The sequence below is a fragment of the Mesoplodon bidens genome, assembly GCF_964165515.1.
Source record: "Mesoplodon bidens genome assembly, chromosome: 11".
Lineage (NCBI taxonomy): Eukaryota > Metazoa > Chordata > Mammalia > Artiodactyla > Ziphiidae > Mesoplodon > Mesoplodon bidens.
Genome location: NC_138167.1, coordinates 26,160,439 through 26,173,457, shown reverse-complemented (window position 1 = coordinate 26,173,457; position 13,019 = coordinate 26,160,439). Strand labels below are relative to the sequence as shown.

The window sequence follows — 13,019 nt, the reverse complement described above, 5'->3', positions numbered from 1 at the left end:
TGTACTAGAAGTTCTAGCCAGGGCAATTAGGCTATGGTCAAGAGGCAAATAAACGTCTGTGAGGCTGTGGAGAAATCAGAATCCTCATACACTGCCGGTAGAGATGTGAAATGGTTCAGCTGCTTTGAAAACAGTCTTGCAGTTCCTCAGAAGGTGAAACATAGAGTTACCCTACGACCCAGCAACTCTACTCTTAAGTATATGCTCAAGGGAATTAAAATATAAGTGCACATAAAAACCTGTACATGAATGTTCATAACAGCATTATTCATAATAGCTGAAAAGTGGAAATAACTCAAATGTCCATCACTGATAAATGAATAAATAAAATGTGGTATATCTATATAATAGAGTCTTATTTGGCAATAAAAAGAAATGAAATACTACTATATGTTACAACATGAATTGAACATATTATGCTAAGTGATAGAAGCCAGACACAAAAGACCACATATTGTGTGATTCCACTTAAATGAAATGTCCAGAATAGACAAATCTACTGAGACATAAAGTAGATTAGTGGTTGCCTACGGTTGGAGTGGCTACTAATGGGTACATAGTTTCTTTTTGGTGTAATGAGTTGACTGTGGTGGTGATTGAACAACTGTGTGACTATACTAAAAAACACCAAAGTATACCCTTCAAGTGGGTGGATTGTATGTGAATAATTGCCATAAAGCTGTTCTTAAAAAATAACTACATTGAACTTCCCTGGTGGCGCAGTGGTTGAGAGTGCCCTGCTGATGCAGGTTCGTGCCCCGGTCCGGGAAGATCTCACATGCCACGGAGTGGCTAGGCCCGTGAGCCATGGCCGCTGAGCCTGCGCGTCCGGAGCCTGTGCTCCGCAACGGGAGAGGCCACAACAGTGAGAGGTCCCCATACCGCAAAAAAAAAAAAACTTCATAGACTCACCCCTTGTCGTGTGATTATGGATGCTCTTACTATGGTTACAGACAGATGGTTTAAAAAAAAAATAAGGCTTCTGAGAAATGTGTTTGCCTAAAGCTTTTTTTGTTTGTTTGTTTGTTTTTTTGCGGTACGCGGGCCTCTCACTGTCGTGGCCCCTCCCGTTGAGGAGCACAGGCTCTGGACGCGCAGGCTCAGCGGCCACGGCTCACGGGCCCAGCCGCTCCGCGGCATGTGGAATCTTCCTGGACCGGGGCACGAACCCGTGTCCCCTGCATAGACAGGCGGACTTCCAACCACTGCGCCACCAGGGAAGCCCTGCCTGAAGCTTTTAAAGGTAATCTTTAACTGTAAAGTTTATAATAGTTTGACAACTTAAGTTGTCAACTTTGTCCTAAGAAATTGTATTTGTCACATTTTTAAAAACTAGGAACTGACCAACCTTGTCTTACTAATTTCATCCCATAAATATTCTGTGAGTCTTTGTTAAGCACAGATAATATTTCATTTGTTTGACTCTCTCTCTTTCTCTGTGTAGCAATCCACTTCCTAGGCTTTTGGCTTTGAGCAAATGACATAACATATTTGTGCCTCAGTTTCCCTATCTGTAAAATGGGGATAACACTATCTACCTGGGTTATAAGCATCCACCAATTAAGCAAATATACACAAATTGCTTTTAACTCTTATGGGACATGCAGCAAATTGACCACTTACCATCATTATAGGAAAATTTTAAATTGCCTTTAATAGAGTATATCTAAACACAATATGGATCTTTATTTCTTCTACATCCATGAGGATACAACAAAACTTATTTATAAATTTCAGTTTTACAGAAATGTTACTATTTTCTCACATTACGTGTGAAATTATATAGCCAGTATGATACTGATAAAAACAATGCAAAGAGTTTTCTCCTGCTTAGTCTTACTCTCTGTGATATGAAGTTAAACAGAGGCTATTTGTCAAAGGTAGAAATTTTAGCACAAGCATAGAGACTCCTTTAAATAGATTATGTAATTTATTTAGTGTTCCCAGGCAGGATCTACTTATTTTCATTCTAATAAAATGAACTAAAGTACTTGTCACTGGGAATTATTATTATTATTATAACCTGTTTGAAATAACTGGGTTTTGAGGGTGATCCAATTCTAGGAGGCACTATTTAAATTGTAGTCAGTGTAGGTTTTTATATTTATCAATATTACTACCATTTTCCAGCAGATGGCAGTATGATATCTTGAGGAAGGGGACTTTTTAATTTTTTTCCTAATTCCAACAAAGGCATCATAGAGACTAGTGATGGGGCTAATTTATCACCTTTCACCTTCCCTTTTATAAATGCACCTCAGAGAAGTGAGGCAATTAACCCAACATTCCTGATACCCAAGGCATAAACATAGTTTTTTTCTTTTGGGAACCAGGTTAAGTAAGTATCCTTAGTGGGGAAAATGTAATTTACACGCATAGGTGGAATCTTGCAAGATAAGAAGAGGCTGATAGGCTTTGACTCAGGTATGCTGCTTTCAAAGGGTTTCTTTATTTTATTTTTTAAAGTATTTATTTTGGACTAATTAAAAAAACAGAAATAAAAGTATATTTAAAGCATAAAAAATATATATATATTTATTTATTTGGCTGCATTGGGTCTTAGTTGAGGCACACAGGTTCTTCATCACAGCCCACGCACTTCTCTCTAGTTGAGGTGGGGAGGCTCCAGAGTTCGCGGGCTCAGTAGTTGCGGCACGCAGGCTCTCTAGTTGTGGCCTGCAGGCTTAGTTCCCCACGGCATGTGGGATCTTAGTCTCCAACCAGGGATCAAACCTGCGTCCCCTGCATTGGAATGCAGATTCCTAACCACTGGACCACAAGGGAAGTCCCTCAAAGGGTTTCTTTAATCCTAAGAAAGAAAATCTTAAAAGCTGCATATTCCCTGGTATAGGGTGTTACATTCCTGCCTCTGCCCTTCTACATATGAAATTAAATTTGTTTTTCTCTTGTTAATCTGTCTTCAATTTAATTATTAGGCCAGCCAAAGAACCTAGAAGGGAAGAGGGGAAATTTTCTCTATGCCTACACTTTCTATATTCTGAATATTTAATTTCAAAATACATCTGGCCCCAAGTGTTCCAGATAGTCATAGTGAAAGTGCATTTTATTGCTCCCTCAGAAGGTCCAAAACAATGGTACTGCCATGGTATGTGCTGCAAGGTGTGCGTAAGTGTTGTTTATTAGAACTGCCATATTATTTTCAAGGCTCATTCACATCAACTGCAATAACTTCTAGGCAATGTATCCTGTAATTTAAAAAAAAATTATTTATTTTTGGCTGCATTGGGTCTCTGTTGCTGTTCACAGGCTTTCTCTAGTTGCGGCGAGTGGGGGCTACTCTTTGTTGCGGTGCACGGGCTTCTCATTGCGGTGGCTTCTCTTGTTGTGGAGCACGGGCTTTAGGCACGCGGGCTCAGTAGTTGTGGCATGCGAGCTCTAGAGCGCAGGCTGAGTACTTGTTGTGCACCGGCTTAGTTGCTCTGTGGCATGTGGGATCTTCCCAGACCAGGGCTCGAACCCGTGTCCCCTGCGTTGGCAGGCGGATTGTGAACCACTGCGCCACTATGGAAGCCCTCCTGTAATGTTTTTATAATTTATTTATATGAATTAAACACAAGGGGACACATAGCTAAGGAAAAACTCAGATTATAAAGAAATTATGCATGAGAAGATACATTCTGCTATACTTGTGTTCACCAGTTTGAATAAGATATATTACAAAAAATGCTGATTAAAAGAAAAGAGGTGGTTAAGAGAAAAGAGGTAGTTACTTTGCCTACAACAAAATTAGTAGTTAGTTTTCTGAGTGTGAGACTGGACACTGCAAAGCCCTTCCTGTGTGGAGCCTGTTTTTTACAATCAAATTAAGAGCAAACTTTGGGACGTAAGGCCCTTCCTGTGTCCCTCTACATCTTTATAAACTGTCAGCATTAATTAAGTGCTAATGAAAGATTCAAAGGTACACAGTTTTCTCATATATTGAGGGACGGCTTATCCAGCCAAGTTTTTCTCACTCTAACTTTTTGCTGAATGAATATCCCTTTTCAGACTGTCTCACACCCTGAGACTTAACCAGCGGCCACATTACTCCCATCTGAGATGACTATCCTTAAGCTAATCATCCAACAATAACAGTTAATTATATTAATAACAGCTAAATAAATGGAGTGCTTAACAAATTAAAGGCACTGTGGAGTTGAAATAATGATAATAGTTCATAATTATTGAGCATTTATCATGTGCCTGGCCCTGTTCTAAGCACTCTGTGTATATTAACTCAAAAACCTTCATGACACTTTGAAGAAGGTAAAATGTATCCCCAGTTTATGGGAGAGTAAAGTGCTGTCCCCTCTAAGAATGATTCTTGACTAGGGGTTGACCCTTGGGACATTTGAAATGTGTGGGGCATTTTTGGTCACCACATCTATGAGGAGATATAATGAGCATTTAATGGGTTGGGACCAGAGATGCTAAACCTCCTGTAACTCATCAGACAGACTCAGACAATGAGGAACTCTCCCACCCCAAGTGCTGCAAGGTGGTTCCCTTTGAGAACCACTCTCTTGCTGAGAACTTGTTCTTCACCATTCTTTTGATTAAACTACTCCTCTCTTTTGGACTTTTGTATTCCCCAGCTCAGATTACATCTAGGATTAAAACTGAGAACTGCTCTGAGCTTTCAACCAATAGTTGACCTGGCTGAAAACTATTGGGCTGTTTACATATAAAACCCCCTCTTCCTCATATACTCTCAGTGCCACCAAAATTAAAAAAAAACAAAAGCTTCAAACCACTAAAGTTTTATCCTAAAGAAACCAACATGATAGTTCAAGAAAAATTTTACATTAATTCTATTTAATTTGAGGGCATACGTTCTTGTAAATATATGTCACAAAAAATTTTTTTCACAAGAAATGTGTTTTCTATCCACCTGGTTGTATTAGTATAAATTGAGCAAAAAGACATGGACAAGTATCACCTACACAGAACTGCACTTTGCAGTCAGGTAAATCTATATGAAATTAATTTTCTTCCAGTGGCCATACCCTCTTACCTTGATTCAAATTGAACACTGAGAAAATGAATTCTCACTAATTCTCTTTCAGCAGCCAAAAGCACTGGGCAGGTAAAGTTAAGAGTTAAAGGGTGGACTTCCCTTGTGGTGCAGTGGTTAAGAATCTGTCTGCCAATGCAGGGGACATGGGTTCAATCCCTGGGCCGGGAAGATCCCACATGCCGCAGAGCAACTAAGCTCATGCACCACAACTACTAAGCCTGCGCTCTAGAGCCTGTGAGCCACAACTACTGAAGCCCGCGCACCTAGAGCCCATGCTCTGCAACAAGAGAAGCCACCGCAATGAGAAGCCCGTGCACCTCAACGAAAAGTAGCCCCCACTCACCGCAACTAGAGAAAGCCCACGCACAGCAACGTAGACCCAATGCAGCCAAAAATAAATAAATAAATAAATATTTTTTAAAAAAGTTAAAGGGTATGTCAACTTTTGATATAATATTAAAAATAAGCCTAATAATATATTAATTTTATTGGTTCTGTAGTCTTATTTACTTCTGCTAATTAGATTTTCAGTCGTCATTTCTGTAGAGGCAGAAAATTATAAGGCCTGGGACTTCCCTGGTGGTGCAGTGGTTAAGAATCTGCCTATTGGGCTTCCCTGGTGGCGCAGTGATTGAGAGTCCGCCTGCCGATGCAGGGGACACGGGTTCGTGCCCCAGTCCGGGAAGATCCCACATGCCGTGGAGCGGCTAGGCCCGTGAGCCATGGCTGCTGAGACTGCGCGTCCGGAGCCTGTGCTCCGCAACGGGAGAGGCCACAACAGTGAGAGGCCCGCGTACCGCAAAAATTAAAAAAAAAAAAAAAAAAAGAATCTGTCTGCCAATTCAGGGGACACGGGTTCGAGCCCTGGTCCAGGAAGATCCCACATGCAGCAGAGCAACTAAGCCCATGTGCCACAACTACTGAGCCCACGCCCCACAACTACTGAAGCCCGAGCACCTAGAGCCCGTGCCCCACAGCAAGAGAAGCCACCGCAATGAAGAGTAGCCCCCACTTGCTGCAACTAGAGAAAGCCCACATGCAGCAACGAAGACCCAACACAGCCATAAATAAATAGATAGATAACTAAATAAATAAATAGAAAAGAAAATTATAAGCCCTGTTTGCTATAAAAAAAAGTGATTGCCAGAGTCTTAAGGCCTTTAATTATCAGCTTTATGCAAAGAACCTTGGTGGGATAACAGACTGAAGAGCAAGCCTCAAACCTGTCACCTAACAAGCTTGTTGAAGCAGATGCCTGGCTCAGTAGATCTGTGGGGAGCCCAACAATTTGTCCCTCAGCAGCCCACAGGTGATGATGGTGGTGGCGATGCTGCTCCTCTGACATCATTTCCATCATCACTGGATTAATGTATGGTCGGGAAGCAAGACTACATTAGAAAGCCATTTCACAGTGAGATAAGCTTGCGGGACTCTCCCCAAGACATTTGATTAAAAGATGCTAAAAATTTAAGGCCTAGCTCACGTAGGAAGAAGAAATCCTTGGTTTCAGATTTATACCTGTTCTGTATTTTTAATCATATGATCATAATTATATGATATCCTGCTAGTTTGTATATAGAAAGTCCTTCATGTCTTTGACGTATTATTCATTCATTTATTTATTTATTTTTAACATCTTTACTGGAGTATAACTGCTTTACAATGGTGTGTTAGTTTCTGCTGTCTAACAAAGTGAATCAGTTATACGTATACATGTATCCCCATATCTCTTCCCTCTTGCATCTCCCTCCCTCCCACCCTCCCTATCCCACCCCTCTAGGTGGTCACAAAGCACCGCTACGCGGCTGCTTCCTAATAGCTATCTATTTGGTATTGTGTATATGTCCATGTCACTCTCTCACTTTGTCCTATCTTACCCTTCCCCCTCCCCATGTCATTCATGTCTTTTAGAGCTTAAAATATTGCTGTGAAGTATAACTATTTATCTTGAAGCTATACACAGAGTTGCTTGTGATAGGAAACTTCATTTTCTGTCATTTCTCTTGTGTATAAAGCTTTTGCATTCTTTTGTGATAAATGCATCAAGATGCTGTCTTTTCTCCCTTCACACTCGATTGCTATCTAATTTATCTAAGAGATAAATTTCGTAAAGCAATGCAAATGAGAGATTTCTCTTCAACACCTCTTTTGTGTCTTTCTAAACTATTGTACTTTCAAAGTTGCTAAAGAATATTTTAAAAATCTAGAACTGAAATGTGACAATAAGAAATCCCACAACACACTACACGTAACTTACAAAATATTCACTCTAACAGCCCTAAACAAAGTTCTTACCTGCATAAGTTGCTGCTTCAATTTCTGTATTTCTGAGATGTTCAGCTCACTGAATAAGTCAGAAACAGGGTGTAGAGACTCTCCTTTCCTTAGAGTGGGAGTCCGATAGTCTCCATTCAGTTTCACAAGGGGCCCGTGAATATGCCCGTTCATTTTGTCATCATTGTTGGGTTCACTTCCATCCTCTGCAAACTTGAGTCCATCGACTGAAATGCTGATATGGTTATCATTGAGGGTGATGTACTGGGAGAGCTCCTTCCGCAGGCTGTTCTTTTGCTCCCTTTCATTTTTTAAGGTCTCAAGGGCTTCTTCCAGTTGGTGCTCGGCGATTTCTTTCAACCGGATGGCATCTTCCAGTTGGCTGTTCAGCAGCACCGTCTCCTCCTCAAATCGCTTAATCTCATGCTTTAAACCTTCATATTCAACCTGAATCAGATACGATAAAGAAGATTCATAAAACTAAAATTTGGGTCTAACAAAACTGCCATTAAACACTCTAGTGGACCTAACATTTAAAAATTAAAACGCTATAAAATAAATCTGAAAAGCACATGGTGTATACACCATTAAGGTAACACAGGATGGTTTCTTTAGATATCCATACATATAAATTCAATTCCTAGCAGAGATGAAAAAGGTACCTCTCTCAGGATTTCTTTTATGGAGTCCAGTGGTCAAAAGGGGGCACTGTTTGCTTAATAAATCAAGAATATTTTTTTGTAATATTTTATCAGAATATTCACAATCCAAGAAAAGATTTTTATCATCACTATTACTTTGTTTTATTTAATTATTAATAATGAGGAAATTTTTATACTCAGGGCTAAGTTAGTTAAATGATCACAATAAGAATATAATCTCAATAAAATATATTTGAGAGTAAGATGAGAAAGCAAAGAAAAATTTCATGTGCTTAAGGATAGAATCTGGAATAACAGTACCAATTACCCCAAAACAAAAATACATGGAAGTGGATCAAGATGGTGGAGTAGGAGGACATGGAACTCACCTACCCCCACAAACACATCAAATACATTTACATGTGGAACAATTCTCCCAGAAAACCAACTGGAAACTGGCAGAAGATCTCTTACACAAGCAAAGCTGCAAGAAAGATCCCCACATAACCAGGTGATTGTATGCCAGCACCAGCAGCTCTGCTTCAGGCTGCCAGTTGGATAGACTTGGCTTCAGGCTTCAGACTGTGTTCAGGTCAGCTGCACATGTCTTGTTTTAGGGCCAAACTTGAAGGGTCACGCTTCCTGGGGCATGAAGGTAAGGGGATTAGTCAAACCAAGGTAGTATGTCTGAAATCTGTGCTCCATCATGTCTGCTAACATTGCAATGGTCAGAGAGTCACATGACTAAGACCAAGGTCAATGGAGCTGGCCAATTTACTCTGCCCTTTCTAGGGCACTGCCAGGTTACGTGGCAGAGGGAGAGAGTAACGAATTGAGAACAATCTAAATCTACCACATATTTTTACCATCACATGATGAGATGTTTTTCTTTTTTAAAAAACTTTTTATTGTGGGTAATGTAAAAATACCCAAGTAGCAAGAAGAGTTCAATGAACCCCCAGGAGCCCACCACTCAGCTTCAACAGTCATTAACTCCTGTCTACTCTGCTTTCATCTATATTTCCATTCACTCCCCTAGTTGGATTATTTTAACCCCTAGATATCACATACTTTAGTATCTATCTCTAAGAGATAATTTTTTAAAAAAGCATAGCTATAATCCCTTGAACAAATAATTTCTTAAGAATATAAGTTATCAAAACGATGTCAACAATAGGTTTGTAATGTTATAGGAAATAAATACAACTGAGTGAAAAAGGATAATGTATTACGACTGTGGAATACAAGAGATCAAATGGAAATTTAACAAAATGTTAATAATAGTTCTTTAGTGGTGGGAATAAAGGTGATTTTAAGAAAAATAATACATATATAATATTACTCTTGAATTACAACCAAATAAGAGCCTGTTCAAACACTCTCTTGGTCATGAAAGTCTATAGGTGAAAGAGAACTCCGCTCTGCGCCCAAATGCCTTCTTTGGGGCCTTTTCCATGGCTCTTACCACATGCCACCTTTTAATAAATATTTTTAATAAATATTCTCCACAACTACTTAGAGGAGATACTTTTTACGCACCCAGGTGTCCCTCACAGTGCTTCAGTATTCCTTCATAGTGTTTCAATAAAATTCTGCTCTTAATAGGTATTTGCTGAATAAACTTGTGAATGAAAAAATAAAATAGAAAAAAATATAACAACATCAATTATGATATTAGATACTACTAATAAACTGTGTTTAGGGACTTGACCTCTTTCTAGCTGGGCAGCTTCACTCATTCCACTCTCAAATGTGGTTCCTATTCACCCAGCTGTTTCATGTTTCTCTGCCTAGGCAAAGACAGTCATCTGGAAAACTCTTATTCATCATTCAAGACCCAAGTCAAGACTCTGATCCTAATTGAAGTCTTTGTTGACCCACTCAGGCAAACAGATCACTCCTTTCTTGTACCATCATTGCAAGGCTTTATCATATGATTAGAGCCCCGGCAAAGTGGAGGCACCAAGAAATAGAATGAGAAGGCACTTAAAAATTGGTATCTGATATGTTAAAGAAAGCATCAAAGTAGTCACCATGAGAAAAATCAGTACTTTGTTGTGATTCATTATAGCAATTTCATAGTTTAGTAATTCTATTTTTAATGAGGGTTGGAAATAAGTACCATAATATTTTCAGAGTTTAGGAACTCTAAAGATCTTTTCTTTTTCTTGCTGTTTTCCATTTGGGTTTTATTTAGAACTCTAAAGATCTTAATTTGTACCCATATTGCCAAACCTAACACATAGCTTTACTCTTCAATTACATGGATGGCTGAGTTTATTACCTGCCTTCCCTACTGGGACCATGAGCTCTTTGAGCCAGTGACCACGTTTTTTGTTCTTAAAAAGTACATGGCCTCATAGAAAGCTACCCCTGAAATACTGGTTAAATGAAATCAAATGGAATTGATCCCAGGAAATAATATCTTTAATATCTCTTATGATATTATTACTTGATAGAAATATATCAATAATAATAGAAATATATCCCTAGAGGAAATATTCTTCATAATAAAAATGATTGTATTATTAATTGAAAACTAGGGTTTTCAATGCTTAGATAACAAATATTGAATGCTTTAGCTCAATATATGAGATATTAGGGGCATGAAATGTATTATTTCTCTCTCCTGCCATCACATCTCTAAAACTTGAGCATGATTTCCTGTCCTATGTTAAGCAGTACTGGGTCCTGCCTCTATGTTAACTGATACTGGGACTAGGCATAAAAAACTTAGCTGCTTGAGGGAAAAACTTGCTCCTGGAAGATAAGACTCAACTAAAACAGCTTCCTCAAGACTTGCATCAAGACCCTCACTTTACTGTACCTCCCAACTCAAAGCTATGTCATAAACTCTCTCTAACCCAACCACTTTCCCACCATGTGAGACCTACCGGTCCAGATCCTCAAATCCTATGAATATCCTTCCTGTTGACATCCTGTTTTGAGATACTACTAAGGCTCTGTTGAGCTGTTATCTTACTGCAAGAGGTCTAACAAACAGCTTTGTTTCATCAACAGGTTTTTCTGATGCTCTGTTGGGGAAATGACAGTTGACTTGACACTTTTATGGCTACTGCTGCTTACTGCACTTCTTTCAGATATTTTGGTTTGAAAAGTATAAAGGTATAAAACATTTATAAGGTTGGGTCTAATTTTATTTTAGACACAGAACCAAATCAGCACACAGAGGAATGTGGCTAAAGTTTTCAGAGTCAACTCTTTGGTGTAGGATCACAAATAAAAATTGGTATGGTTAATTATAATCTTAAATTTTAGTTTCCTCTGTAAGTTGAATTGTGGATGTAAGATAAAAAGTTTATTTGTTATTTCAACAAACATTTATTAATATTTAATGCCTACAATGGGCCAGCCCCTGTTTTAAGGGTTTACATTGTAGTGAAGAGAGATGGAAACAAACTAATATATAGAAGCTACATATGGAGTAAGAAGTGCTATTTAAACAATTATTTAGAAAATAATCAACATTTAACAGGAAAATGGAACTTCAGAAGAAGAGCACCTTCTAGTTCTTTGAACTAAACATTTTACAATTCTAGTAGCTTTCGTATTTAGAGAAACCTCAAACCAGGCTGGAAGAGTATACTTTGTATAGGAAGCTTCAGTACAAAGCAACATTCAGACCAATTTTGAGACTGAAAGCCAGCCATCATCATGTCTTTGAAAAAAAATCTGGTATTTATACGTAAAGCATTATATTCAATACTTCATTAGTAAGAAAGTTTATGATATATGCTAAATCCTGTAAATAAAAGCCAATAGTAAGAAAAAAACAAAAAAACCCCAGCATTTACTTAATTGGGAGAGACTTGTGACACTACAGTGCACCCATTTGTTAGCAAATAAACCAGAACGGCCCTTTGTAAGGAAAATGATTTCAAATTAATTAATTAGACACTTAATTGGGATAATTACCATATTACATCTAGAAAATAAAATTTAAAAGATGTATACATTTTTGTTTGTTTTTTCAAACTTCTGAGTTAAGCATTTGATTTCCATGTTTCAATTACTGGTGGGAGGGTATGGGTAAACTGTAAACAGTAATCAGCCAGACTAGTAGTACAAATTCCCACAGAAATGGCATCTGGGCTAATGAATACTCACAGGATACCTTGGCAGTCTTTCAAGAATACTTAATACTGGCCTAAATTAACCTCCTGAGTAAATTAGTCTACCACGTGCAGTGATGGGAAACCCTACAGTGTAGATGGATGCTCTCCGCACCCCTGCCTGTGCAGAGAGCAATGAGGACCTGTAGGAATCAGGGGAAATGACCACTTTAAATATTTGCACATCACATAAACTTGCTTCAAGTCTTCTACATTCTTCAACAACGACCAAAATAACTAAACAACAAAAAATACCCTTCTTATTTCTAAGAAACATATATTTTTTAAAAATCTTCTAATTTTCCCCACTGTGAGCTCATTGTCCCCAGACAAATCAAGACCTGGGGTCTCATGGTACTGCCAGCCCTCAGCACACACAGTGATTCAGAGCTTAACGGGGAAGGAATGAGATAAAAACACATGGGGTATCCAGATAATCCTTTTTTAATGGTCTGGAACCACCCCCTGTACTCTTTAGTACACATTTTGCCCCCCAGCACTCCAAAGCTTGGGAGAAGTGGAAATGATCAGAAATAAAATTTCAGGGGCTTCCCTGGTGGCACAGTGGTTGGGAGTCCGCCTGCCGATGCAGGGGACGCGGGTTCGTGCCCCGGTCCGGGAGGATCCCACATGCCGCAGAGCGGCTGGGCCCGTGAGCCATGGCCGCTGAGCCTGCGCGTCCGGAGCCTGTGCTCCGCGGCGGGAGGGGCCACGGCAGTGAGAGGCCCGCGTACCGCAAAAAAAAAAAAAACAGAAAAAAAGAAAATTTCAATTGTGTCAGTTTTCTTCTGGATTTTTCCTTTCCCCTTTTCATCTTTTTTTTTTTTTTTTTTTTTTTTTTTTTTTTTGCGGTAGGCGGGCCTCTCACTGTTGTGGCCTCTCCCCTTGCAGAGCACAGGCTCCGGATGCGCAGGCTCAGCACCCATGGCTCACGGGCCTAGCCGCTCTGCGGCA

At 39.3% G+C, this 13,019-nt stretch overlaps 1 protein-coding gene across 5 annotated transcripts in view; it reads right to left on the bottom strand.

The window, feature by feature from the left end:
- BICD1 (BICD cargo adaptor 1) overlaps positions 1-13,019 on the bottom strand; it is a gene marked incomplete at its 3' end in the record, with an annotated part of 208,292 nt that overhangs the window by 46,149 nt on the left and 149,124 nt on the right. For all 5 annotated transcript variants that reach the window (XM_081248844.1, XM_081248842.1, XM_081248845.1 and 2 more), the window contains exon 4: positions 7,313-7,738. In XM_081248844.1, the coding sequence (XP_081104970.1) occupies positions 7,313-7,738 (426 nt within the window). The remainder of the gene's footprint in view (positions 1-7,312; positions 7,739-13,019) is intronic.